The sequence below is a fragment of the Rana temporaria genome, chromosome 13 (genome assembly GCF_905171775.1).
Source record: "Rana temporaria chromosome 13, aRanTem1.1, whole genome shotgun sequence".
Classification (NCBI taxonomy): Eukaryota; Metazoa; Chordata; class Amphibia; order Anura; family Ranidae; genus Rana; species Rana temporaria.
This window is the reverse complement of record NC_053501.1, coordinates 119,710,386-119,734,851: the sequence shown is the minus strand read 5'-3', so window position 1 is coordinate 119,734,851 and position 24,466 is coordinate 119,710,386. Positions and strand designations below refer to the sequence as shown.

Genomic DNA, 24,466 nt, shown 5'->3' with positions numbered 1-24,466 from the left:
CAGGAAATCTCGGAAGACATCGGTAACAAAGTGCTGGAAAGTCGCGGGGGCATTGCACAGTCCAAAGGGCATTACAGGATATTCGAAATGCCCGAACCGTGTGCGGAAAGCCGCCTTCTCTTCACCCCCCCCTCTCTCGTGTACCGACCAAGTTATAGGCACCTCGTTGGTCCAGTTTCGTAAATATGGTGGCAGTGCCAAGCCTCTGGAATAGATCGGGCACGAGTGGAAGGGGATGGCGGTTTCTGACTGTAACTTTATTAAGTTCGCGATAATCCACACGGCTGTAAGGAATGGGGGGACGTGGATGGACGTATGAACCCCTTTTTTTAAGTTATCATCAATGTAGTCCTTTAAAGCCACAAGTTCACACTCTGACAAAGGCGCGCCAGCGGCGAAATCTCCTGACGGGACTTGAAGACGTCTTCTGCAGCTACCATTTTGGTTGCTGGCATGCCCTAACTGGCACCCTCCTTACATCAGGTGCCCCCAGTGGAGTCCCTCCTTACATCAGGTGCCCCCAGTGGAGTCCCTCCTTTCATCAGGTGCCCCCAGTTGAGCCCCTCCTTACATCAGGTGCCCCCAGCAGAGACCCTCCTTTCATAAGATGCCCCCAGTAGAGTCCCTCCTTCCATCAGGTGCCTCCAGTAGAGTCCTGCTTTACATCAGGTGCCCCCAGTTGAGCCTACTTACATCAGGTTCCCCCAGCGGAGTCCCTCCTTACATCAGGTGCCCCAGTAGAGTCCCTCCTTCCATCAGGTTCCCCCAGTAGAGTCCCTCCTTACATCAGGTGCCCCCAGTGGAGTCCCTTCTTTCATCAGGTGCCCCCAGTTGAGCCCCCCCTTACATCAGGTGCCCCCAGTGGAGTCCATTCATACATCAGGTGCCCCCAGTGGAGTCCCTCCTTCCATCAGGTTCCCCCAGTAGAGTCCCTCCTTACATCAGGTGCCCCCAGTGGAGTCCCTTCTTTCATCAGGTGCCCCCAGTTGAGCCCCCCCTTACATCAGGTGCCCCCAGTGGAGTCCATTCATACATCAGGTGCCCCCAGTGGAGTCCATTCATACATCAGGTGCCCCCAGCGGAGTCCCTCCTTACATCAGGTTCCCCCAGTAGAGTCCCTCCTTACAACAGGTGCCCCCAGTAGAGTCCCTCCTTCCATCAGGTGCCTCCAGTAGAGTCCCGCTTTACATCAGGTGCCCCCAGTGGAGTCCCTCATTTCATCAGGTGCCCCCAGTTGAGCCTACTTACATCAGGTTCCCCCAGCGGAGTTCCTCCTTACATCAGGTGCCCCAGTAGAGTCCCTCTTTCCATCAGGTGCCCCCAGTGGAGTCCCTCCTTTCATCAAGTGCCCTCAATTAATATTTTTTTATATATTTATTTTTATATTAAATGCCCAGAGGTCCCCAGGGCCCCGGATGGCTACCCCCCCCCCTTTTGTTTTATATATATATATATATATTATTTATTTATTTATTTTTTGTAAGGGGCTCAGAGGTCCCCAGGACAACCCCCCAATTCGTGGCACCCCCGCTTCTCAATTCATGGCCCCCGCTTCTCTCAATTTTCTCAATTAGCGACTGTACCCCCCGCTTCTCAATTTGAGGCGGCAGCAGCCCCCCCGGTTCTCTGCTCCAGGGGGCCCATGCCTGAAGCTGTGTAAGGGGCCCCATAATTCCCTGCGCTCAGCCCAGGATCCTCCCCATCCAGAGCTCCGTCCCCTAAGGACAGGGACCCCCCTTCAATTCCCCCGGGGGGCACCGAGAAAAAGTGCCCCGACTCCAGCACTGAGAACACGCTGGCACCAGTGCTGAGAAAGAGTGCACTGACACCAGCACTTTACGGCTCCTTATATATGCAATTTACGCAGTTATTTTCTATCACTTCCATTATGGGCGTGGGTGGGGCTTCATGTCTAAGTTATGCCTAAGGCCTCACAAAGCCTAGAGCCGCCTCTGCATCTCATGGTAATACATGAAAAATTACGAAGAAGGAGGTTACCTGGAACGGACTGGGAAATTGTTAAAATATCTGCGTTGCCCCCAGGTCACTAAAGTTGTCAAACTTGACTTTTTTGTTAAAGGTCCTTCCTGGTGACCTCTCACCTCTTCCAGAGATCATTTGCTGAATTCTACATAGGCAGACATTAAGAAGCTTTGCAAAGGTTGAGGAACGCACAGTCGTTTGCTGCTTGCCGGACTGTAGATATCTGCTTCTCCGTATATTTATCTGTTGGATTTTGACACCTGGGTTGGAGAGAACAGCCAAATGACCCCCAGAAAGATATATTGCCTGCTGCTCCTTATAGGTGTCCAGCTGGGAGTTTTAGTTTTTGGTCAATAAACAAGCCAATAGATCAATCACGAGTGGCTACAGGTTGGGATCAGGCAGGAGAGTAGTCCAGGAACAGGCCGAGGGTCAAACACGGGTGGTTGCAGCTACAAATGGCAGCAGGAAAGACAATAGCAAGGCACAATAACCTGGCCAAGAGGAAGTGCAGAGACAAGGCTTTTATAGGAAGTTCATGGGAGGAGCAAGGGGTTCAAGGTTCAATGACAATCAAGACACCAAGCAGAGAAGTCTAATGGATCAGATAGGTTTATCCAGCAGATCAGGCAGGGAACTGTCCAACATCCCAGATAGCTCAGTGGGAAGAGTCGATGTCAGACACAGAAGAGGTCCCAGGTCCTGACAGTACTCCCCTCCTCTCAGGACGTCCTAGGGCCTGGCTTGTGAGGAAACCTCTGGTGGAATACTCTTGTTAATCTAGGGGAGTGAACTTTATTTTTGCTTTAGAAGTTCCTGCCGGGGAGATTCTCCTCGCTCGCAAGGCTTTTTCAAACATCTCCAGCTCCTGCTTACGAATAAGGGTGCCATTCGAGGCATACATACAGTCAGGTGGTAGAACTTCTTTGGCAGGACAGGGTGACGTTACGGCATTTACCACTGTGGAGCACGGAATGACTACTGGAACTGGTCTGTTGTCGGGAGATTGCATAGTTGCCTCTAGGCCAGATGGTAGGGGTTTCACAGGGGTATTGGTTGCGGGTTCAAGAGGGGCACTAGTATCGTTGACCACCGTATTCTGGGAACCCACTTGTGTCATTGAACATGGACAGGCCTTACAGCAACCTTGGCAGTTCACAGGCCGAAAAGCAGGGATAGCAGGATGAGTCCCAATAGTACCCATTTTAAGAACCTTTGGCCGAGGTGGACGAGTTGGGCAGAGAGAGATCAGGTGCCCTCTTTCTCCACAATAGAAACAAAGGCCACAGCCTCTCCTCTGCTCTCTTTCAGCTTTAGACGGCCTGGTCTGGATGACCCCGGTCTCCATTGGTTCCACATCTTCCAGGGTAGGTGTGTGTATATCCACAGGAACGCCAAGGCTTTGTGGTGTTAGGCCTTCATGGCTTGGCACGTACTGGGACAGAGTCGTATGTGTACAGGGTATTCCTGTCCCTGGGTCCCCGTAGGCCACATGAGCTAGGAGCAGACTTGGGAACCCTGGTTTTCTTGGAAACTTTATAGTGAGAGTCCAGGGCTAACATAAATGCTTCCCAGCTGTCCAAGACTGGACTCCTTTCCTGTCGTACCTGATGAGCCCATGTTTTGATTGGTCCAGTGAGCAGGTTGATAGTAGCACCAACCTTTTTATAATCGGTGGCATAGGTCCTAGGCTTAAGAGCAAACAACAGTTCGCAATCCATCTTGAAGCACAAGAATGATGCACAGCTACCATCAAACCTCTCTGGCATCACCACAAATGGGCGTACTGTACCTTTCAGTAACAGAACTTCTTGCTGCAGGTCCGAGATTTGCTGTCTGAAAGGAGCCAAAGCATCTGCTATAGCGGCCTTCATGTTTAGGGCCAGGTTATTCTGTTGCGATCAGGTGTCGGACTTGAAGGCCAGTAGCTATAGCAGTGGCAGGACAGGCATACAGGCAGACACTTCTGGCAGATGACACAGGCTCCCCTGAGGTGCGGAGTCTAAGTACTAGCCAGTGTTCACCAGAGCTCCTGATGGTGGAGATGGACTTAGCTGCGTGCTAGTACCAGGTCGCGGTCCTCAGGTTTGCCCCACCAGGGTGTGAGCAAGCCGGGGTCCAATAGCGGATAAGCAGACAAGGATGAAACAGCAGCGTGGTCAGTAAACAAGCCAAGGGATCAATCACGAGTGGCTACAGGTTGGGATCAGGCAGAAGAGTAGTCAAAGAACAGGCCGAGGGTCAAACACAGGTGGTTGCAGATTGGGATCAGGCAGTTGAGTAGTCCAGGAACAGGCCAAGGGTCAAACATGGGTGGTTGCAGGTACAAATGGCAGCAGGAAAGACAACAGCAAGGCACTGGCTGGGAAGGCACAATAACCTGGCAAAGAGGAAGTGCAGAGACAAGGCTTTTATAGGAAGTTCATGGGAGGAGCAAGGGGTTCAAGGTTCAATGACAATCAAGACACCAAGCAGAGAAGTCTAACGGATCAGATAGGTTTATCCAGCAGATCAGGCAGGCAACTGTCCAGCATCCCAGATGGCTCAGTGGGAAGAGTCGATGCCAGACACAGAAGAGGTCCCAGGTTCAAGCCCAGGTCCTGACATGATTGCTGTAAATTTTTACCTCACACATTTTACAAAAACAAGCAGTGCCTGGACCCCCTTCTCATCAACGTATATCTAGATGTCAGGACCATTAAGGCAAGTACTCACCGAGGCCGAGATGCTGAGGGCGGCTCACCTTTGCGACCCTGTGCAGACCACTCCCTGGAGTTAGAACAGAGGAGGGACGGCACAAGGAGGCACCGGTGCCGGGAACTGGTAGGCAGACCTGGTGCAGCTGACGAAAGCAGGGCAGGTGCAGAGGACTGGAGACAGTCGTTGATCAGGCAGGAACAGGCAGGTAAGTCCAGAAGGGACCAACAGGAAACAAGGCAAATCCGGGTCACAGGCCGTGGGTCAGGAGTTGGAGAGATCAGAGGAAGTCCGTGAGAGCAAGCCAAGGTCAAGGGGCTGGAGACAACAGCAAATCCGATAAGCAGGCAGGGGTCAAGTGTAGGAGACGGCAGAGAATCGTCAAGGTCCAATCCGGGTCAAACAGGTCAAGGTATTCAGGTACAAGGTTCTCTCACAGGGTAAAGCTGACAACGAACCAGCAATTAGCAGAGGGGAAGGGGCTGGCTTAAATAGGACGCACTGGCCACTGATTGGTCCACAGAAGGTACAGGTTCAGCACCAGGCTCAAATGGATAGCAAGCAAAGTAATACTTGAGCAGTGGCTCAGAGGCAAAGAGCTGGACTCACAATGGACAGGTCCCAGGTTCAATTCTACCCAGAGCCAACTGGGGAAATGTGACCGTAAAGGGCAGTGCCCTGACACTAGATGGGAGAATTACGAAGGATTTACCGGAGAATGGAAAATGTACTTCCAACTCGGCCTACCCTTCGACTCCCCCAATTTGTATCTTGCAATATATTTATCTGGTCTCTTTTATTGTCTTGTTGGAGAAGCACCAAGACAACAAAGTGCCAGATACATCATATCTTCAATGCATGAACCCTTCAAAAGGTGTCCCAGTGTCTAGGGAGCCTGAAGGTACGCGGAATTATGAAGGGTTTACCAGAGAATGGAAGACGTGCTTCCAACTGGGCTAACCCTTCGACTACCCCAATTTTTGATATGGAGTCATGCTTGGATCAGCCTTTGTTGGTCAACCAATCACAGAAAAGTACAATTTTTTTTAATTGGTTTGCAAGTAATTGTTGTAAATTATTTCCTCACACATTTTACAAAAACAAGCAGTGCCTAGACCCCCTTCTCATCAACGTATATATTGAGATGGGAGAATTACAAAGGGTTTACCAGAGAATGGCACAGTGGTGACAATGGGCACAGTGACGACAATTAATGGCACAGTGGCTGCGTTTGATGGCATGGCACAGTGGTGCGTTTGATGGCACAGTGGCTGCGTTTGGCATGGCACAGTGGTGACAATTGATGGGCACAGTGGCGACAATTGATGGGCACATTGGCGACAATTGATGGCACAGTGACGACAATTAATGGCACAGTGGCTGCGTTTGATGGCATGGCACAGTGGTGGCAATTGATGGGCACAGTGGCGATAAATGATGGCACATTGGCTTGCGTTTGATGGCACATTGGCTTGCATTTGATGGGCACAGTGGTTGCAATTGATGGGCACAGTGAGGATGCAATTGTTTTTTTTTTTCATTTGTCTGCGCCCCCCCCAAAAATTTTGAGCACCAGCCGCCACTGTTCTGTGTGGAACCCCTTCCTATTTTTTCGGAAGGTACCGCAGGCCAGGGTTTGTTCACGATACAGGTGACAGAAAAGGGGCAAGTTGCTGTAGTAATTATCTACATATAAGTGGCATCCTTTTTTGAACAAGGGGTATGCAAGGTCCCAGACAATTTTACCACTGGTTCCTATAAATGTGGGGCAATCACAGGGCTGGAGCTGGGAATCTTTGCCTTGGTAAATACGAAACGTTTGCACATATCCAGTGGCTCGATCGCATAATTTATTCATTTTTCCCCCGTACCCGGGTCTCTTACTTGAGATATACTGCTTGAAATGCCGCCGGCCAGTAAAGTGGATAAGGGATTCGTCTACACAAATATTTTGGTCGGGGATAAACACTTCAGAAAATAGTTTGGTAAAAGAATTTATTAGGGGGCGAAGCTTATATAATTTGTCACGGTTAGGGGTGATCTCGGGGAGGGGGCACTGCGAATTGTTATGGAAATGTAGAAAACGCATTATCATGTCGAACCGTGTCCTGGACATGACAGCAGAAAATATGGGCATGTGGTGGATGGGGCGGGTGGACCAGTAGGCATGCGTTTCGTTTTTCTTTGAAAGCCCCATATTAAAAGCAAGGCCCAAAAACAATTTGAATTCCTCTAGTGTGAGACGGCGCCAAGTAAACATACGGGCGTAGGACGAATTGGGGTTGGCAGCAATAAATTGCTCTGCATTGAGATTTGTTTGGCCCACCATGTACTGCAACAAATCTTCGGGGAAAACCAAATAAAAATAGTCTAATTTGGAAAAATTTGACGTGTTGAGCTGCACCTGGCTGTGCGGTGAAAGGGGGGATTGTAGCGGATCCTGAGTTGGCAGGCAACCATAAGGGGTTTGCCAGGGCATCAGGAAGGTAGGACTGGGCCCGGATTCCTTGGGCTGAATGAGTAATTCCAGTACTGGTATTGGGCTCCTCTTCCTGGGGTCTGGCGCTGCTGGTGGTAGGCAGGTCTTCTGATCTAGGTCCTGATCTCGTCACTCTTTTAGAAGGCACGGTTTCCTCTGCTGACTCCGATGCCCTACCCTCCACTGGCTGGTATTCCGTACCAGAATCGGATAATTGGAGCTCCCCGCTGCTCTCCTCATCCGACATGGTGAGGATGTTATATGCCTCCTCAGGTATGTACATTCTTTGAGACATGATGGCGGTACTGGTGGTGCTACTGACAGCTCACTAATGGCGGGCCTGTGTGAGAGTAAGAAGAGGTTACTGATGGCCTGTGTGACGGTACTTATGGTGGGACTGTGCAGTGGTAGTAATGGCCGGTACTGAAAGCAGTACCGATGGCGGCCTGTGTGAGAGATGGGCTGTGACAGAGGGGCTGTCAGACCCAGATGGTACTGATGGCGGTACTGATGGCAGTACCGATAGCGGTACTGATGGCAGTACTGATGGCGGTACCGTTGGTGGCCTGTGTGAGAGATGGGCTGTAACAGATGGGCTGTTTCGGTACTGATGGCGGTACTGATAGCGGTACCATTGGTGGCCTGTGTGACAGATGGGCTGTCAGATCCAGATGGTACTGGTGGCAGTACTGATGGCAGTGTTGATGGCGGTACTGATGGCAGTGATGATGGCGGGAAATGATGGCAGTGTTGATGGCAGTACTGATGGCAGTGTTGATGGCGGTACTGATAGCAGTGTTGATGGCGGGAAATGATGGCAGTGTTGATGGCAGTACTGATGGCAGTGTTGATGGCGGTAATGATGTCAGTGTTGATGGCGGTACTGATGGCAGTGTTGATGGCGGGAAATGATGGCAGTGTTGATGGCAGTACTGATGGCAGTGTTGATGGCGGTACTGATGGCAGTGTTGATGGCGGTACTGATGGCAGTGTTGATGGCAGTGTTGATGGCAGTGTTGATGGCAGTACTGATGGCAGTGTTGATGGCGGTACTGATGGCAGTGTTGATGGCAGTGTTGATGGCAGTGTTGATGGCAGTACTGATGGCAGTGTTGATGGCAGTGTTGATGGCAGTACTGATGGCAGTGTTGATGGCGGTACTGATGGCAGTGTTGATGGCGGTACTGATGGCAGTGTTGATGGTGGTACTGATGGCAGTGTTGATGGCGGTACTGATGGCAGTGTTGATGGCAGTGTTGATGGCAGTACTGATGGCAGTGTTGATGGCAGTACTGATGGCAGTGTTGATGGCGGTACTGATGGCAGTGTTGATGGCGGTACTGATGGCAGTGTTGATGGCAGTACTGATGGCAGTGTTGATGGCAGTGTTGATGGCAGTACTGATGGCAGTGTTGATGGCAGTACTGATGGCAGTGTTGATGGCGGTACTGATGGCAGTGTTGATGGCGGTACTGATGGCAGTGTTGATGGTGGTACTGATGGCAGTACTGATGGCAGTGTTGATGGCAGTGTTGATGGCAGTACTGATGGCAGTGTTGATGGCAGTACTGATGGCAGTGTTGATGGCGGTACTGATGGCAGTGTTGATGGCAGTACTGATGGCAGTGTTGATGGCGGTACTGATGGCAGTGTTGATGGCGGTACTGATGGCAGTGTTGATGGCGGTACTGATGGCAGTGTTGATGGTGGTACTGATGGCAGTGTCGATAGCAGTACTGATGGCAGTGTTGATGGTGGTACTGATGGCAGTGTCGATAGCAGTACTGATGGCAGTGTTGATGGCAGTGTTGATGGCAGTACTGATGGCAGTGTTGATGGAAACCCTAACCCTAACCCTAAGCCGAACCCTAACCCTAAACCGAACCCTAACCCTAAGCCGAACCCTAACCCTAAGCCGAACCCTAACCCTAACTCCCCGGGGGCGCACAATAACGGCGAATCCTGGCAGACGTCATATGACATCCGGTCAGGATTCTGAAACCACTTTGCCGCCGTCATTCTGTAATAGGGCGGGGGCAAGTGGTTAAGTGAAATAAATTAAGTGGAATTAAATTAAATCTGATTAGGTCAAATTAAAATTAAAATCGCACCCATGTGGTGCAATCAATTAAATTAAATATTTATTTATGTGCAGACAATTATGTTGAATGTTTGTATAATATAGTCATGCCCATGCGTGATGAGTATGCATGAAGAGAAACAAAAACATAAAAACATAATATAATTAGTTGCTAAAATTTGTAGAAATTAATATACAAAAGTTGTTACAATTGCTACCGACAACACTTGTCATACAAGCAGATCCCTTGCGTCTGAAAAAGATATAAAGAATAATATCATTAACATAAGTCTATGGACAGCAAGGGAATGTATGGGTTAAAATGACAAGTGTGATGTAGTTTGACCGCCACCCTTCCTGCCCAGACCAATTTTCAGCTTTCAGCGCTGACGCGTTTTGAATGACAATTGCGCGGTCACACAACGCTGTACCCCAATGATGTTTTTATCCTTTTTTTCCCCACAAATAGAGCTTTCTTTTGGTGGTATTTGATCACCTCTGCATTTTTTATTTTTTGCGCTTATAGCAGACAGAAAACAAAACAAAACAAAACAAAAAAGACAGAAAATTTTGGAAAAAAAACAACACAATATTTTTTTACTTTTTGTTATAAAAAATATCCCAATTTCATTTTATTTTTTAATATTTATTTTTTCTCAGTTTAGTCCGATACGTATTCTTCTACATATTTTTGGCAAAAAAAAAAAATTCGCAATAAGCGTTTATTGATTGGTTTGCGCAAAAGTTAGAGCGCCTACAAAATAGGGGATACATTTATGAATTTTTTTTTTTTTTTTTTATTCTTTATTTTAGTATTTTTTTTCTTTCAAAAAGATATTCAAACTACAGCTTTACAGGTAAAACATCTGATTTAACAATTCTGCATAGTTAACTCTTAAGCTTTACATTTTTGGAAATCGTAGTCCCCGTCGAACATGAAAAAATTGTGGGTGAGAAGATATTCCAAACACATGAGGAATGGATGAACTCTTGTACCATGGGAGAAAAACTGCCCGATCTATCTAAAAAGAATGACGCGGCTTGTAAACCTAAAGTGTGAGATATAGAAGAATAAAGATCGGAAACATCACAAGAAATCCACCGATAATCATCAATGACCAATACCCATGTCTTCCTCCAGCTCCCCACCTCCTCCAGCTGCTCCCGGTGTCCTCCTCAAGCTCCCTGGCCTCCTCCTGCAGTTCCTCGGTGTCCTCCTCCCGCTCCCCACCTCCTCCTGCAGCTCCTGGTGTCCTCCTCTGGCTCTTCCAGCTCACTGCCTCTTCCTCTGGTTCTCAGTGTCCTTCTCAGGCTCCCCACCTCCTCCTGCAGCTCCTGGTGTCTTCCTCTGGCTCCCCGCCTCCTCCGACTCCCTTGGTCCTGCTCTGGTCCCCCTCTGTGCTATTTGGCTCCCTGCATCTTCCTCTGGCTCTGTGTCTCCTACTGCGGCTCGCCACTTCCTCCTCCGGCTCTCCACCTCCTCCTCTTGATCCCTGTGTCTTCCTCCGGCTCCCCGCCTCCTCCTGCGGCTCCCGGTGTCCTCCTGCAGTTCCTGGTGTCCTCCTCCCCACCTTTTTTCCTGCAGCTCCCGGTGTCCTCCTGCACCTTCCAGTGTCTTCCTCTGGCTCCCCGCCTCCTCCTGCAGTACCCGGTGTCCTCCTCCACTCCGGCTCCCCACCTCCTCCTGCAGCTCCTGGTGTCCTCTGGCTCCTCCAGCTCCCTGCCTCCTCCTGTAGTTCCCAGTGTCCTTCTCCAGCTCCCCGCCTACTCCTGTGGCTCGCGGTGTTCTCCTCCGGCTCCCTGCCTCCTCCTGCAGCTCCCGGTGTCTTCCTCCGACACCCCGCTTCCTCCTGTGGTCCCCAGTGTCCTCCTCCAGCTCCCCGCAAATTCCTGCAGCTCCTGGTGTCTTCCTCCGGCTCCCCACCTCCTCCGACTCCCTGGGTCCTGCTCTGGTCCCTCTCTGTGATACTCCAGCTCTCCACGTCTTCCTCTGGCACTGTGGCTCCTCCTGCGGCTCGCCACCTCCTCCTTCGACTCTTCACCTCCTCCTCCGGTTTCCCCGTGTCTTCCTCCGGCTCCCCGCCTCCTCCTGCAGCTCCCTGCCTCCCCCTGCTGTTCCCGTTGTCCTCCTCTGGCTCCCCGCCTCTTCCTGTAGCTCCCAGTGTCCTTCTCTGCCTCCTAGCCTCCTCCTGCACCTTCTAGTTTCTTCCTCCAGCTGCCCACCTACTCCTGGAGCTCCTGGTGTCCTCCCCAGGCTCCTCCAGCTCCCCACGTCCTCCTCCCCACCTCCTCCTGCGGCTCCCCTAGTCCTGGATCTGTCAGGATGAAGAGGAAGAAGCCAGTATACAGTATAATTCATGTACCGTCTCCTTCCTTTTCTGAATGCACAGAGTCAGTAATCACTGACTGTCCAATTATAACTGAGCATTGTAATCTGCTTTTCCTCTGCCTCAGTTTATGAATGGAGAGGAGCCTCTGTCTCCTCTCCATTGATCTTCAGTGCAGCTGAGGCTGCAGAGAAAGGGACCGGGGGAATCTGTGTCCTCAGTCCATTTCCCTGTCTCAAAGGGGAGATGTCAGGGGTCTGATAAATAGGGCTGATAAATAATAATAAAAAATAATTGTAATAAATAAATATTAAACATTCTTATTGTATAAATAATAATAATACTAATAATAATAAACACTGACACGGTCCAAGCCGCCCCCCCCCCCCCCCAAAAAAAAAGAAAGCATAGTAAACAAAAAAAAATTGTAAAAACTATTTAAAAAAAAATATAAAATTGTAATAAATTAAACTGTAAATAAGAATTTAAATAAAAAACTACTGACACCATCCACAGCCCTACTGATACGGTTAACTGCCAACCACCCCCCCTTAAAAAAGAATTGTGAAAAATAAAAAAATAAAAATAAGAAATTAAATTGTGAAAATAAATACATCTGTAAAAAATTATAAATAAAAAGCTGCTGATACTGTGAACTGCCTTACTGACACCGTCCATCCAAAACCGCCACCAAATATGCTTATAAAAGAGTTTGCCAATAAAAAAATTAAAATGAAAAAAATAAAAATATGCCCCCGGATTTAAAAAATTTGGTCACCTTAACCCATTACTGTCCTTGCCCCCCCCCTTCAGCACTGGTCCTCAGCTACCCCCCAATACATGTCAGTTAGTGCCCGACTGTCCGCCGCAATCTCGCAGTCCCGCTATAAGTCCCTGATCGCCGCCATTACTAGAAATAAAAATATAAATAAATAAAGGACCGACCATTTTGAAAAAGAAAAATATATATATATATATTTTTTACTTTCTGCTATAAAACATCCAATAAATAAAAAAAATATTATTTTGCTACATATTTCTGGTAAAAAAAAATGACATATATGCTTATTGTTTTTTTTACCAAAAATATGTAGCAAAATAAATATTGGCCTAAATTTATGAAGAAATTTTATTTTTTTCTATTTAATGGATGTTTTATAGCAGAACGTAGAAGAAAAAATATTTTTTTATTTTTTTAAATTGCCGGTCCTTTATTACTTTTAGCGCAAAAAGCTCTATTCTTTTTAAATGATATTTTACCTGGGATGGACTGGATCACCTGGGACGGGCTGGGATTGGATTACCTGGGACGGACTGGATTACCTGGGATGGACTGGATCACCTGGGACGGACTGGATCACCTGGGACGGGCTGGAATTGGATTACCAGGGACGGGCTGGAATTGGATTACCTGGGACGGGCTAGGATTGGATTACCTGGGACGGACTGGATCACCTGGGACGGACTGGATCACCTGGGACGGGCTGGAATTTGATCACCTGGGATGGGCTGGAATTTGATCACCTGGGACGGGCTGGAATTGGATTACCTGGGACGGGCTAGGATTGGATTACCTGGGACGGGCTGGGAAATGTTATTGGTAGGTATCTTCCTACCTTGTCAAACCAGACTTTTGTATTTAAGGTTCTGCCTGGGAAAATGTCACCACTTTCCATATGAGAGATAATTGCTGGGTACCAGATAGGCAGATGATAAGAAGCTTTGCATAGTTTGAGGTAGAGACAGAAACTTGCTGATTGTCAGACTGGAGACATCCATTTCTCCGTATTTATCTGTCGGATTTTGACTCCTGGGTCGGAGAGAGCTGCCAAATGACCTCCAGAACCATATATGGCCTGCTGCTCCTTTTCTGTGTCCTGATGGGGGTTATATCCTACCTGTACCTCATAGGAGACCAAAAGACGATCACAGACCGCGTGAGTCCAGGAAAAAACAAATCATCGGAATCTTGCCCGGCGATCTCGCCATATTTAAAAGGGCCAATCCAGGTCCAGTTACCAAAGTCCCACCAACTGGAAGACGTGATACAGGAGAACCCCAATGTGACCCAAGGAGGCCGCTACGAGCCCCCCGACTGTATCTCCAAAAAGAAGACCGCCATCGTCATCCCTCAGCGGAACCGAGAGCGCCACCTTAAATACCTCTTGTACAATCTGCACCCGTTCTTGCAACGCCAACAGCTGAACTACGGCATCTACGTCATCCAGCAGGCGGGCAACTTCACTTTTAACCGCGCTAAACTCATGAACGTTGGTTTTAAAGAAGCCATGAAAGACGAGGCCTGGGACTGCTTGTTCTTCCATGACGTGGACCTCATCCCCGAAGACGACCGCAACCTGTACACCTGCGACGGGTTCCCCAAACACGCGTCTGTTGCCATAGACAAGTTTAATTACACTCTGCCCTACCAGTTGTACTTTGGGGGAGTCTCGGCATTGACTCCTGAGCAGTATGAAAAAGTCAACGGATTTTCGAACAATTACTGGGGCTGGGGTGGCGAGGACGACGACTTGGCGGATCGAATTCAAATCGGCGGCATGCAGATATCTCGGCCGTCCGTCCTTGTAGGAAGGTATAAAATGATACAGCACGCTCGGGACCAAGGGAACGAGAAAAACCAACAACGGTTCCACCTTCTGGGACAGACAAGGGGGACTTGGAGACAAGATGGTCTAAACACCCTCCAGTATAAACTGCTGTCCAAGGAGCTTCTCCCGCTCTACACCAAAATCACGGTGGACATTGGAACAGATAAACTTGCTCCATCAAGAAGGTGAGACCGGGACCCGATGTATACCGATCGCTTTGCCCAATTTTCCACACTTCTTCCTCTCTAAAACTCCATTGGCTTTTACTCATCCCAAGACATTGTAATCTTTATTTATCTTTCTATCGTTCCATGATTAGTCCAACAAGTCTTGGCCCCCCGGAGTCATGCCTTGGATCAGCTTTTGTTGGTCAACCAATCAAAGAAATGTACAATTTTTATTTAATTGGTTTGCATTTGATTGTTATTTATTTTCTTTTGTTTTCTTAATACAAATTTTACAAAAACGAGCGGTGCCCTAGACCCCCTTCTCATCAACGTATATCTAGATTAGAGAATTACGAAGGGTTTACCGGAGAATGGAAGACGTGCTTCCAACTGGGCTAACCCCTCAGCTCCCCCAATTTTTAATTGTGTAATATATTCATCTGGTCTCTTTTATTGTTTTGTTGGAGAGACACCAAGACAACAAAGTACCATATACATCATATCTTCAATGCATGAACCCTTCAAAAGGTGTCCCAGTGTCTAGGGAGCCTGAAGGTACGCAGAAATACGAAGGGTTTACCGGAGAATGGAAGACGTGCTTCCAACTGGGCTAACCCTTCGACTCCCCCCATTTTCGATTGTGTAATATATTCATCTGGTCTCTTTTATTGTCTTGTTGGAGAGACTCCAAGACAACAAAGTACCATATACATCATATCTTCAATGGATGAACCCTTGAAAAGGTGTCCCAGTGTCTAGGGAGCCTGAAGGTACGCAGAATTACGAAGGGTTTACTGGAGAATGGAAGACGTGCTTCCAACTGGGCTAACCCTTCGACTCCCTCAATTTTTGACTGTGCAATGTGGTCTATTTTATTGTCTTGTTGGAGAGACACCAAGACAACAAAGTACCATATACATCATATCTTCAATGCATGAACCCTTCAAAAGGTGTCCCAGTGTCTAGGGAGCCTGAAGGTACGCAGAAATACGAAGGGTTTACCGGAGAATGGAAGACGTGCTTCCAACTGGGCTAACCCTTCGACTCCCCCCATTTTTGATTGTGTAATATATTCATCTGGTCTTTTTTATTGTCTTGTTGGAGAGACTCCAAGACAACAAAGTACCATATACATCATATCTTCAATGGATGAACCCTTGAAAAGGTGTCCCAGTGTCTAGGGAGCCTGAAGGTACGCAGAATTACGAAGGGTTTACTGGAGAATGGAAGACGTGCTTCCAACTGGGCTAACCCTTCGACTCCCTCAATTTTTGACTGTGTAATGTGGTCTATTTTATTGTCTTGTTGGAGAGACACCAAGACAACAAAGTACCATATACATCATATCTTCAATGCATGAACCCTTCAAAAGGTGTCCCAGTGTCTAGGGAGCCTGAAGGTACGCAGAAATACGAAGGGTTTACCGGAGAATGGAAGACGTGCTTCCAACTGGGCTAACCCTTCGACCCCCCCCATTTTTGATTGTGTAATATATTCATCTGGTCTCTTTTATTGTCTTGTTGGAGAGACTCCAAGACAACAAAGTACCATATACATCATATCTTCAATGGATGAACCCTTGAAAAGGTGTCCCAGTGTCTAGGGAGCCTGAAGGTACGCAGAATTACGAAGGGTTTACTGGAGAATGGAAGACGTGCTTCCAACTGGGCTAACCCTTCGACTCCCCCGAATTTCCGATTGTGTAATATATTCATCTGGTCTCTTTTATTGTCTTGTTGGAGAGACACCAAGACAACAAAGTACCATATACATCATATCTTCAATGCATGAACCCTTGAAAAGGTGTCCCAGTGTCTAGGGAGCCTAAAGGTACGCAGAATTACGAAGGGTTTACCGGAGAATGGAAGACGTGCTTCCAACTGGGCTAACCCTTCGACTCCCCCCATTTTTGATTGTGTAATATATTCATCTGGTCTTTTTTATTGTCTTGTTGGAGAGACTCCAAGACAACAAAGTACCATATACATCATATCTTCAATGGATGAACCCTTGAAAAGGTGTCCCAGTGTCTAGGGAGCCTGAAGGTACGCAGAATTACGAAGGGTTTACTGGAGAATGGAAGACGTGCTTCCAACTGGGCTAACCCTTCGACTCCCTCAATTTTTGACTGTGTAATGTGGTCTATTTTATTGTCTTGTTGGAGAGACACCAAGACAACAAAGTACCATATACATCATATCTTCAATGCATGAACCCTTCAAAAGGTGTCCCAGTGTCTAGGGAGCCTGAAGGTACGCAGAAATACGAAGGGTTTACCGGAGAATGGAAGACGTGCTTCCAACTGGGCTAACCCTTCGACTCCCCCCATTTTTGATTGTGTAATATATTCATCTGGTCTCTTTTATTGTCTTGTTGGAGAGACTCCAAGACAACAAAGTACCATATACATCATATCTTCAATGGATGAACCCTTGAAAAGGTGTCCCAGTGTCTAGGGAGCCTGAAGGTACGCAGAATTACGAAGGGTTTACTGGAGAATGGAAGACGTGCTTCCAACTGGGCTAACCCTTCGACTCCCCCGAATTTCCGATTGTGTAATATATTCATCTGGTCTCTTTTATTGTCTTGTTGGAGAGACACCAAGACAACAAAGTACCATATACATCATATCTTCAATGCATGAACCCTTGAAAAGGTGTCCCAGTGTCTAGGGAGCCTAAAGGTACGCAGAATTACGAAGGGTTTACCGGAGAATGGAAGACGTGCTTCCAACTGGGCTAACCCTTCGACTCCCCCAATTTTTCGATTGTGTAATATATTCATCTGGTCTCTTTTATTGTCTTGTTGGAGAGACACCAAGACACATCATCACATCTACCATGAATGAACCCTTGACCCCAAGGTCTTCCTTAGTCCACATGAATTATGGTTGGGTCTGTACTGTATATCGACTTTTTACAAAAAAGTACCACGTTTCGAATATATTTGGTTCTACGTTTTTTGTTAGTAACCTCTTTTTACAACTCAACCGATGTCAATGGATTGTAAAGAAGATGATTGACAGGAGGTGACACTGCCCTGCAGTACGAAACAAAGGTTGTCCCGGTGATATCAGAGACCAAGTACGTAGGATTAGCAACTTTCTTCATTATCCGCTCTTCTCTTTCTCTAGAAAATGAAAAAATATCAAACCTGTGTGAGAACAATGTAGGGTAAGTACACAGGTGTGTGCAGCCACCTACGCTAAGGTGTGCACCTCAAAGTTTAGGCATATATATACATAAACTAGATTGTCAAAAGTATTGGGACGCCGGCCTTTACACACACATATACTTTAATGACATCCCAGTCTTAGTCCGTAGGGTTCAATATTGAGTCGGCCCACCCTTTGCAGGTATAACAGCTTCAACTCTTCTGGGAAGGCCGTCCACAAGGTTTAGGAGGGCGTCTATGGGAATGTTTGAGCATTCTTCCAGAAGAGCATTTGTGAGGTCAGGCATTGAGGTTGGACTAGAAGTTCTGGCTCGCAGTCTCCGTTCTAATTCATCCTATCGGGTTGAGGTCAGGACTCCGTGCAGGCCAATCAAGTTCCTCCACCCCCAAACTCGCTCATCCATGTCTTTATGGACCTTGCTTTGTGCACTGGTGGGCAGTCATGTTGGAACAGGGAGGGGGTCATCCCCCCAAACTGTATCCCACAAAGTTGAGGGGAAGGAAATTGTCCAAAATCTCTTGGTATGCCGACGCCTTAAGAGTTCCCTTCACTGGGGACAAGGGAACGTGGCTGCATTTGGGGACACATGGACAATCGGTATCGGCGAGTACATGAAAAAAAGTATCGGTACTCTGTACTCGGTCCTAAAAAAGTGGTATCGGGCCGCCCCCAGTATATACATATATATAAATATGAGAACACGGTCCAACATTAAGTGAAATAAATTAAATGGAATTAAATTAAATCTGATTAGATAAAATTAAAATGGCAATAAATTAACGTTTTTGCCCTGCGCCCGCCCCCGCAAATTTACTGCACTGCCCTTGATTCACGGAGCAGTAGCTCCGTAAATTGCGTGGGCGCGCCGGCAAAATGGCAAGCGTAAGCGTGCGCAAATTTAAATGATCCCGTAGGGGGCGGGAATCATTTAAATTAGGCGCGTTCCCGCGCCGAGCGTAGAGCGCATGCTCCGTCGGGAAACTTTCCCGACGTGTATTGCGGCAAATGACGTCGCAAGGACGTCATTTGCTTCAAAGTGAACGTGAATGGCGTCCAGCGCCATTCACGATTCACTTACCCAAACTACGTAAATTTCAAATTTCGCGACGCGGGAACGACGGGTATACGTAACATTGGCTGCCCCTGCTAATAGCAGGGGCAGCCTTACGCGAAAACCGCCGCACGGAAACTACGTAAATTGCGTACGCAGGGCTCGCGCAACGTTGTGAATCGGTGTTAGTATGCAATTTGCATACTATACGCTGAGCACAAGGGGAACGCCACCTAGCGGCCATCGCAAGAATGCAGCCTAAGATATGAGGGCATAAGAGCCTTATGCCGCGCATATCTTAGGCTGCCGTCGGCGCAACGAGGTTCCTGAATCAGGAGCATTCGTAACGCCGGAGCAAGTAAGCAATTGCGCTGTGTAACTTATGGTTACACAGGCGCAATTGCTTCTTGAATCCAGGCCAATATAATAAGTTGCTAAAATCTGTATAAATTAATATACAAAAGTTGTTATAATTACTACCGACAACACTTGTCATATAAGCTGATCCCTTGAAAAAGATATAAAGAATAATATCATTCACCACTTAAGGACCGCCTCCTGCAGATATACGTCGGCCGAATGGCGCGGCTGGGCACAAGCACGTACCTGTACGTCCTCTTTAAGTGCCCAGCCGTGGGTCGCGGGCGCGCGCCCGCGGCCCAGTCCCAAGCTCCGTGACCCGAGGACTCGATCGCCGCTGGAGTCCCGCGATCGGTCCCCGGAGCTGAAGAACTGGGAGAGGTGAGTGTAAACACAGCTTCCCTGTTCTTCACTGTGGCGCCGTCATCGATCGTGTGTTCCCTGATATAGGGAGAGACAATCAATGACGTCACACGTCCAGCCCCGCCCCCCTACAGTTAAAAAAACATACGAGGTCACACTTAACCCCTACAGCGCCCCCCTAGTGGTTAACTTTTAAACCGCAATTGTCATTTTCACAGTAATCAGTGCATTTTTATAGCATTTTTTTGCTGTGAAAATGACATTGGTCCCAAAAATGTGTCAAAAGTGTCCGCCATAATGTCGCAGTCACGAAAAAAAAATTGCTGATCGCCGCTATCAGTAGTAAAAAAATAAATGTTAATAAAAATGCAATAAAAGTATACACCCTTTTGTAAACGCTATAAACCAATCGATAAACTCTTATTGCAAAAAAAAAAAATTACCAAAAATAGGTAGAAGAATACGTATCGGAATAAACTGTTTTTTAATATATTTTTGGGGGGATATTTATTATAGCAAAAAGTAAAAAAAATGTAATCCTGAGGGGCGTCTAGTATTTAACCCCTTCAATACCGGACTTTTATACCCACCTCCGCACCGCGCCTATTCTGGCACTTCTCTCCTACATGTACAAATCATCATTCATTTGCTAGAAAATTACGAAGAACCCCCAAACACTATGGCCCGGATTCACAAAGCACTTGCGCCGACGTATCTCAAGAATTGATGGCACAGTGGCTGCGTTTGATGGCATGGCATAGTGACTGCATTTGATGGCATGGCACAGTGGTGCGAATTGTAGTCAATCCAGTAAAGGTAAGTGCCGGGCGGGGGGGGGGCATTTTACAGGGCACAGCGGCGACGACAGGCACAGTGACATCAATGGGCACAGTGGCGACAATAGGCACAGTGGGGACAATTGGCACAGCGGCATCAATGGGCACAGTGGCGACAATTAAAGGGCACAGTGACATCAATGGGCACAGTGGCGACAATTAAAGGGCACAGTGGTGACAATTGGCACAGTGGCGACAATTTATGGCACAGTGGCTGTGTTTGATGGCATGGCACAGTGGCTGCATTTGATGGCATGGCACAGTGGTGACAATTGATGGCACAGTGGCTGTGTTTGATGGCATGGCGCAGTGGCTGCGTTTGATGGCATGGCACAGTGACTGCGTTTGATGGCATGGCACAGTGACTGCGTTTGATGGCATGGCACAGTGGTGCGAATTGATGGCACAGTGGCTGCGTTTGATGGAATGGCACAGTGACTGCATTTGATGGCATGGAACAGTGGTGACAATTGATGGCACAGTGGCTGCGTTTGATGGCATGGCACAGTGGTGCGAATTGATGGCACAATGGCTGTGCTTTATGGCATGGCACAGTAGTGACAATTGATGGCACAGTGGCTGCGTTTGATGGCATGGCACAGTGGTGCGAATTGATGGCACAATGGCTGTGCTTTATGGCATGGCACAGTGGTGACAATTGATGGCACAGTGGCTGCGTTTGATGGAATGGCACAGTGACTGCATTTGATGGCATGGCACAGTGGTGACAATTGATGGCACAGTGGCTGCGTTTGATGGCATGGAACAGTGGTGACAATTGATGGCACAGTGACTGCATTTGATGGCATGGAACAGTGGTGACAATTGATGGCACAGTGGCTGCGTTTGATGGCATGGCACAGTGGTGACAATTGATGGCACAGTGGCTGCGTTTGATGGCATGGCACAGTGGTGCGAATTGATGGCACAGTGGCTGCGTTTGATGGCATGGCATAGTGACTGCATTTGATGGCATGGAACAGTGGTGACAATTGATGGCACAGTGGCTGCGTTTGATGGCAAGGCACAGTGGTGCGAATTGATGGCACAGTGGCTGCGTTTGATGGCATGGCATAGTGACTGCATTTGATGGCATGGAACAGTGGTGACAATTGATGGCACAGTGGCTGCGTTTGAGGGCATGGCACAGTGGTGTGAATTGATGGCACAGTGGCTGCGTTTGATGGCATGGAACAGTGGTGACAATTGATGGCACAGTGGCTGCGTTTGATGGCATGGCACAGTGGTGTGAATTGATGGCACAGTGGCTGCGTTTGATGGCATGGAACAGTGGTGACAATTGATGGCACAGTGGCTGCGTTTTATGGCATGGAACAGTGGTGACAATTGATGGCACAGTGGCTGCGTTTGATGGCATGGCATAGTGACTGCATTTGATGGCATGGCACAGTGGTGCGAATTGATGGCATAGTGACTGCATTTGATGGCATGGCACAGTGGTGCGAATTGATGGCATAGTGACTGCATTTGATGACATGGCACAGTGGCGACAATTGATGGCACAGTGGCTGCGTTTGATGGCATGGCACAGTGGCTGCGTTTGATGGCACAGTGGTGCGAATTGATGGCACAGTGGCTGCGTTTGATGGCATGGCACAGTGGTGACAATTGATGGCACAGTAGCTGCGTTTGATGGCATGGCACAGTGGCTGCGTTTGATGGCACAGTGGTGCGAATTGATGGCACAGTGGCTGCGTTTTATGGCATGGCACAGTGGTGACAATTGATGGCACAGTGGCTGCATTTGATGGCATGGCACAGTGGTGACAATTGATGGCACAGTGGCTGCGTTTGATGGCACAGTGGCTGCGTTTGATGGCATGGCATAGTGACTGCATTTGATGGCATGGCACAGTGGTGCGAATTGATGGCATAGTGACTGCATTTGATGACATGGCACAGTGGCGACAATTGATGGCACAGTGGCTGCGTTTGATGGCATGGCACAGTGGTGACAATTGATGGCACAGTGGCTGCATTTGATGGCATGGCACAGTGGTGACAATTGATGGCACAGTGGCTGCGTTTGATGGCATGGCACAGTGGTGACAATTGATGGCACAGTGGCTGCATTTGATGGCATGGCACAGTGGTGACAATTGATGGCACAGTGGCTGCGTTTGATGGCACAGTGGCTGCGTTTGATGGCATGGCATAGTGACTGCATTTGATGGCATGGCACAGTGGTGCGAATTGATGGCATAGTGACTGCATTTGATGACATGGCACAGTGGCGACAATTGATGGCACAGTGGCTGTGTTTGATGGCATGGCACAGTGGTGTGAATTGATGGCACAGTGACTGCATTTGATGGCATGGAACAGTGGTGACAATTGATGGCACAGTGGCTGCATTTGATGGCATGGCACAGTGGTGTGAATTGATGGCACAGTGACTGCATTTGATGACATGGCACAGTGGCGACAATTGATGGCACAGTGGCTGCGTTTGATGGCATGGAGCAGTGGTGACAATTGATGGCATGGCACAGTGACTGCATTTGATGGCATGGCACAGTGGCTGCATTTGATGGCATGGCACAGTGGTGCGAATTGATGGCACAGTGGCTGCGTTTGATGGCATGGCACAGTGGTTACAATTGATGGCACAGTGGCTGCGTTTGATGGCATGGCACAGTGACTGCATTTGATGGCATGGCACAGTGACTGCATTTGATGGCACAGTGACTGCATTTGATGGCATGGCACAGTGGTGATAATTGATGGCACAGTGGCTGCGTTTGATGGCATGGCACAGTGGCTGCGTTTGATGGCATGGCACAGTAACTGCATTTGATGGCACAGTGACTGCATTTGATGGCATGGCACAGTGGTGATAATTGATGGCACAGTGGCTGCGTTTGATGGCATGGCACAGTGGCTGCATTTGATGGCATGGCACAGTGGTGACAATTGATGGCACAGTAACTGCATTTGATGGCATGGCACAGTGGTGACAATTGATGGCACAGTGGCTGCATTTGATGTGCACAGTAAGGCTGCAATTTTTTTCGTTTGCGCCCCCCAAATATTTTGAGCACCAGCCGCCACTCTAGGACAACCAAGATTGCAGATCACAACAAGGGTCCTTAACAATGAACGACAGATCGTCTATGTATCTGCAAAACAGCACGGTGTCCTGACGACGGGGACTATCAGGTCCAAAAATGCGGAGCCTTTCCCACCATCCCATGTAGAGATTGGCTTGGGACGGCGAAAATCTGGCTCCCATAGAGGCTCCGCATTTTTGGAGATCGTAGTCCCCGTCGGACATGAAAAAATTGTGGGTGAGAAGATATTCCAAGCACATGAGGATGAACTCTTGTACCATGGGAGAAAAACGGCCGATCTATCTAAAAAGAATGACGCGGCTTGTAAACCTAAAGTGTGAGATATAGAAGAATAAAGATCGGAAACATCACAAGAAATCCACCAATAATCATCATGTCATGCGATTTCCTGTAAGTTATTCAATAAATTGCCAGTGTCACCGATATAGCCTGTTAAATGCAGAACTAATGGCTGTAGTTGTTCATCTACCCATGGACCCAAACGTTCGCTTAAAGAATCAATTCCGGCCACGAATTCACCTCCTCCTCCGGTTTCCCCGTGTCTTTCTCCGGCTCCCCGCCTCCTCCTGCAGCTCCCGATCTCTTCCTCAGACTCCATGCCTCCTCCTGTGGTCCCCGATGTTCTCCGGCTCCCCGCAAACTCCTGCAGTTCCTGGTGCCTTCCTCTGGCTCCCCGCCTCCTCCGACTCCCTTGGTCCTGCTCTGGTGCCCCTCTGTGCTACTCTGGCTCCCTGCATCTTCCTCTGGCTCTGTGCCTCCTCCTGCGGCTCGCCACCTCCTCCTCTCCACCTCCTCCTCCGGATCCCTGTGTCTTCCTCCGGCTCCCCTCCTCCTCCTGCGGCTCCCGGTGTCCTCCTGCAGTTTTTGGTGTCCTCCTCCTGCTCCCCGCCTTTTCCTGCAGCTCCCTGTGTCCTCCTACGCCTCCCAACCTCCTGCACCTTAAGGTGTCTTCCTCTGGCTCTCCGCCTTCTCCTGCGGTTCCCGGTGTCCTCCTCCGCTCCGGCTCCCCACCTCCTCCTGCAGCTCCTGGTGTCCTCTTGCTCCTCCAGCTCCCCGCCTTCTCCTGTAGTTCCCAGTGTCCTTCTCCAGCTCCCCGCCTACTCATGCGGCTTGTGTTGTTCTCCTCCGGCTCCCCACCTCCTCTTGCAGCTCCTGGTGTCCTCTGGCTCCTCCAGCTCCCCGTCTCCTCCTGCAGTTCCCAGTGTCCTTCTCCAGCTCCCCGCCTATTCCTGCGGCTCGTGGTGTTC

General features: G+C 48.6%; 1 protein-coding gene across 1 annotated transcript; it reads left to right on the top strand.

Moving 5' to 3' along the window:
* The first annotated feature begins 13,149 nt into the window (after positions 1 to 13,149).
* Positions 13,150 to 17,125, top strand: LOC120920599 (beta-1,4-galactosyltransferase 3-like). Its single transcript, XM_040332763.1, has one exon. The coding sequence runs from the start codon at positions 13,399 to 13,401 to the stop codon at positions 14,362 to 14,364; it is 966 nt and encodes a 321-aa protein (XP_040188697.1). The 5' UTR covers positions 13,150 to 13,398; the 3' UTR covers positions 14,365 to 17,125.
* The last annotated feature ends 7,341 nt before the right edge of the window (positions 17,126 to 24,466 follow it).

Bases quoted from the DNA above. Each gene is read 5' to 3' on its own strand.
- LOC120920599 (XM_040332763.1), top strand. From the start codon at position 13,399: ATGACCTCCAGAACCATATATGGCCTGCTGCTCCTTTTCTGTGTCCTG.